Source organism: Castanea sativa, chromosome 3, assembly GCF_040712315.1.
Source record: "Castanea sativa cultivar Marrone di Chiusa Pesio chromosome 3, ASM4071231v1".
Lineage (NCBI taxonomy): Eukaryota > Viridiplantae > Streptophyta > Magnoliopsida > Fagales > Fagaceae > Castanea > Castanea sativa.
The window spans coordinates 24,671,888-24,673,857 of NC_134015.1; the positions used below are offsets into that span (position 1 = coordinate 24,671,888).

The following is a 1,970-nucleotide window of genomic DNA, read 5'->3' on the forward strand; positions in this document are numbered from 1 at the left end:
AACCAATAAGCAGCAAGATGAATATCTCTATAGAATTGATTATCCTAACGATCCTTGATAATATTAACATAAGGCTCCCATAGTCTCTTCTTATCCTTGAAATTTTTTTTGATTCCATCATTACTCTATACATGCGATCATATACATAACCCATTGCTGGTTTTTCATCAGGATCAATAATACGTAATAAACGAATCAATGGTGACATAATATGCACAATTACATGACAATCATTCCAAAATTAATTGTCAAGAATGATTTTCACCACTGCCCTTGCTTTCTTATCCTTTGCATATCTTAATTCAATATAAAATTTGCTAGTCACTAATGCTTGTAAGTCATGCTTATGTTCCTTAAGACTCTCTAAAGCAATGAAAGTAGTAGCAAACCTAGTTGGCCCTAGACACACAATTTCCGTCCAATTTTTTCTAGTCCTCAACCAAGCTTGCAAAGCCTCATGATTATAGATGAACAGTGTGATCTTGGATGCATGCTTTGCAAGTTTAGCTACATGGTCCATCTTCCCAATCTCCTTAAAAATTAGGTTTAGGCAATGTGCTGCACAAGATGACCAACTAATGTTCCTATATTTTCCACACAAAATGCTTTCAGTAGCTACATAATTTGCAACATTGTTAGTGACCAAATGTACTATATTTGCAAGACCAACCCAATTAACAATTTCATCAAACAAGTTACTCAAATTATTATCATCCTTAACCAAGTCAGAAGCATCAACAGAACGTATAAAAACAATTCCTTTAAGACAATAGACAAGGAAATTAATCAATGTTTTATGCCCAGTATTAGTCCACCCATCAACCATTATTGTACAACCAATGTCAGCCCAATATAAACAATAAGAATCAACAATCAATTGGACTTCTCTTTTTGCTTCTCTCAACAAAGGCACTCGAAGGGCATGATAATTTGGGCCTTCATATCCTGTACCATAAGAAGCTACAGCATTGAGCATAGGTTGATAATAACTAGAATTCACAGCATTAGTTGGAATGCAAGCATCATACATCCATCTTGCTACAGCCATATCAACTCTCAACTTCTTTTTTTTGCCAGCAAGAACACTTTTAATAGAAGGTTAAGCTCACGGTGTTGTTCTAGGAGCGAAGTAATTACCCATGTTACCAGCCTTTCTCTTGCCAAGATTGGATCTTGGTGGAAAATTACTAGGAGCACAACTTCTATTTCCCCTACCTAACCCCCTACCTCTAGGAGTAATTTCTTGGACATCTTCAAATTCTGGTGAGTCCTCTAATGGCGAATAATTAGATGCTTCTTGATCATTTTTTGTTTGTTCTTTAGATTTAGCAATTTCCTTCAAATTCTCAACCATTTGAAACCTAACATCATAAGGTACACCCATACATGCAGCCACATCACCTTTAATTCCAACTAGATGTCTTTTCATCCTAGTGATATAAAACCAAAATGCCACATATATAGCAATTGCCATGTGGTTTCATCCTATAATACGTGCAACTAGATGTCTTTTCTCCACATATTCATGAGATAACCACACACAAAAAAAAAATAGCATCTCATCTTTAAGAAAGATGCCAACACTGTCATGCTCTGCATTCAATGTAATATAGTTTCTCTTCAATGAATTGTGTACTAATAGTTTTAAACATACACTAATAGTCTCTCTCTCTCTCTCTCTCTCTCTCTCTCTCTCTCTCTCTCTCTATATATATATATATATATATATATATATATATAATAACTAATAACCGAAACGTTTGACTTTTTGTTAACCATGTTTTATTGCGCCACATGGCTATATAAACTTATGTCACGTATACATTTAAAAACATGAACAGTTATGAATTTTCATTTTTCTATAGAAACCTTTTCGGTTAATAAGCATATTTCCATTCAATAGATACCTTTTCGGCCAATAGACACATTTTCGATCAATAGGTAAATTTTTACTTTTTTCTAACCACTTT

The 1,970-nt window shown here is 34.1% G+C and overlaps 1 protein-coding gene across 1 annotated transcript; it reads right to left on the bottom strand.

Moving 5' to 3' along the window:
• Nucleotides 1–241: 241 nt before the first annotated feature.
• LOC142628736 (uncharacterized) lies at nt 242–1,048 on the bottom strand. The gene has a single exon (XM_075802779.1). The coding sequence runs from the start codon at nt 1,046–1,048 to the stop codon at nt 242–244; it is 807 nt and encodes a 268-aa protein (XP_075658894.1).
• Between the last annotated feature and the right edge of the window lie 922 nt (nt 1,049–1,970).

What these genes read in the sequence shown, in the direction of transcription:
- LOC142628736 (XM_075802779.1), bottom strand. Translation starts at nt 1,048, where the DNA reads ATGGCTGTAGCAAGATGGATGTATGATGCTTGCATTCCAACTAATGCT.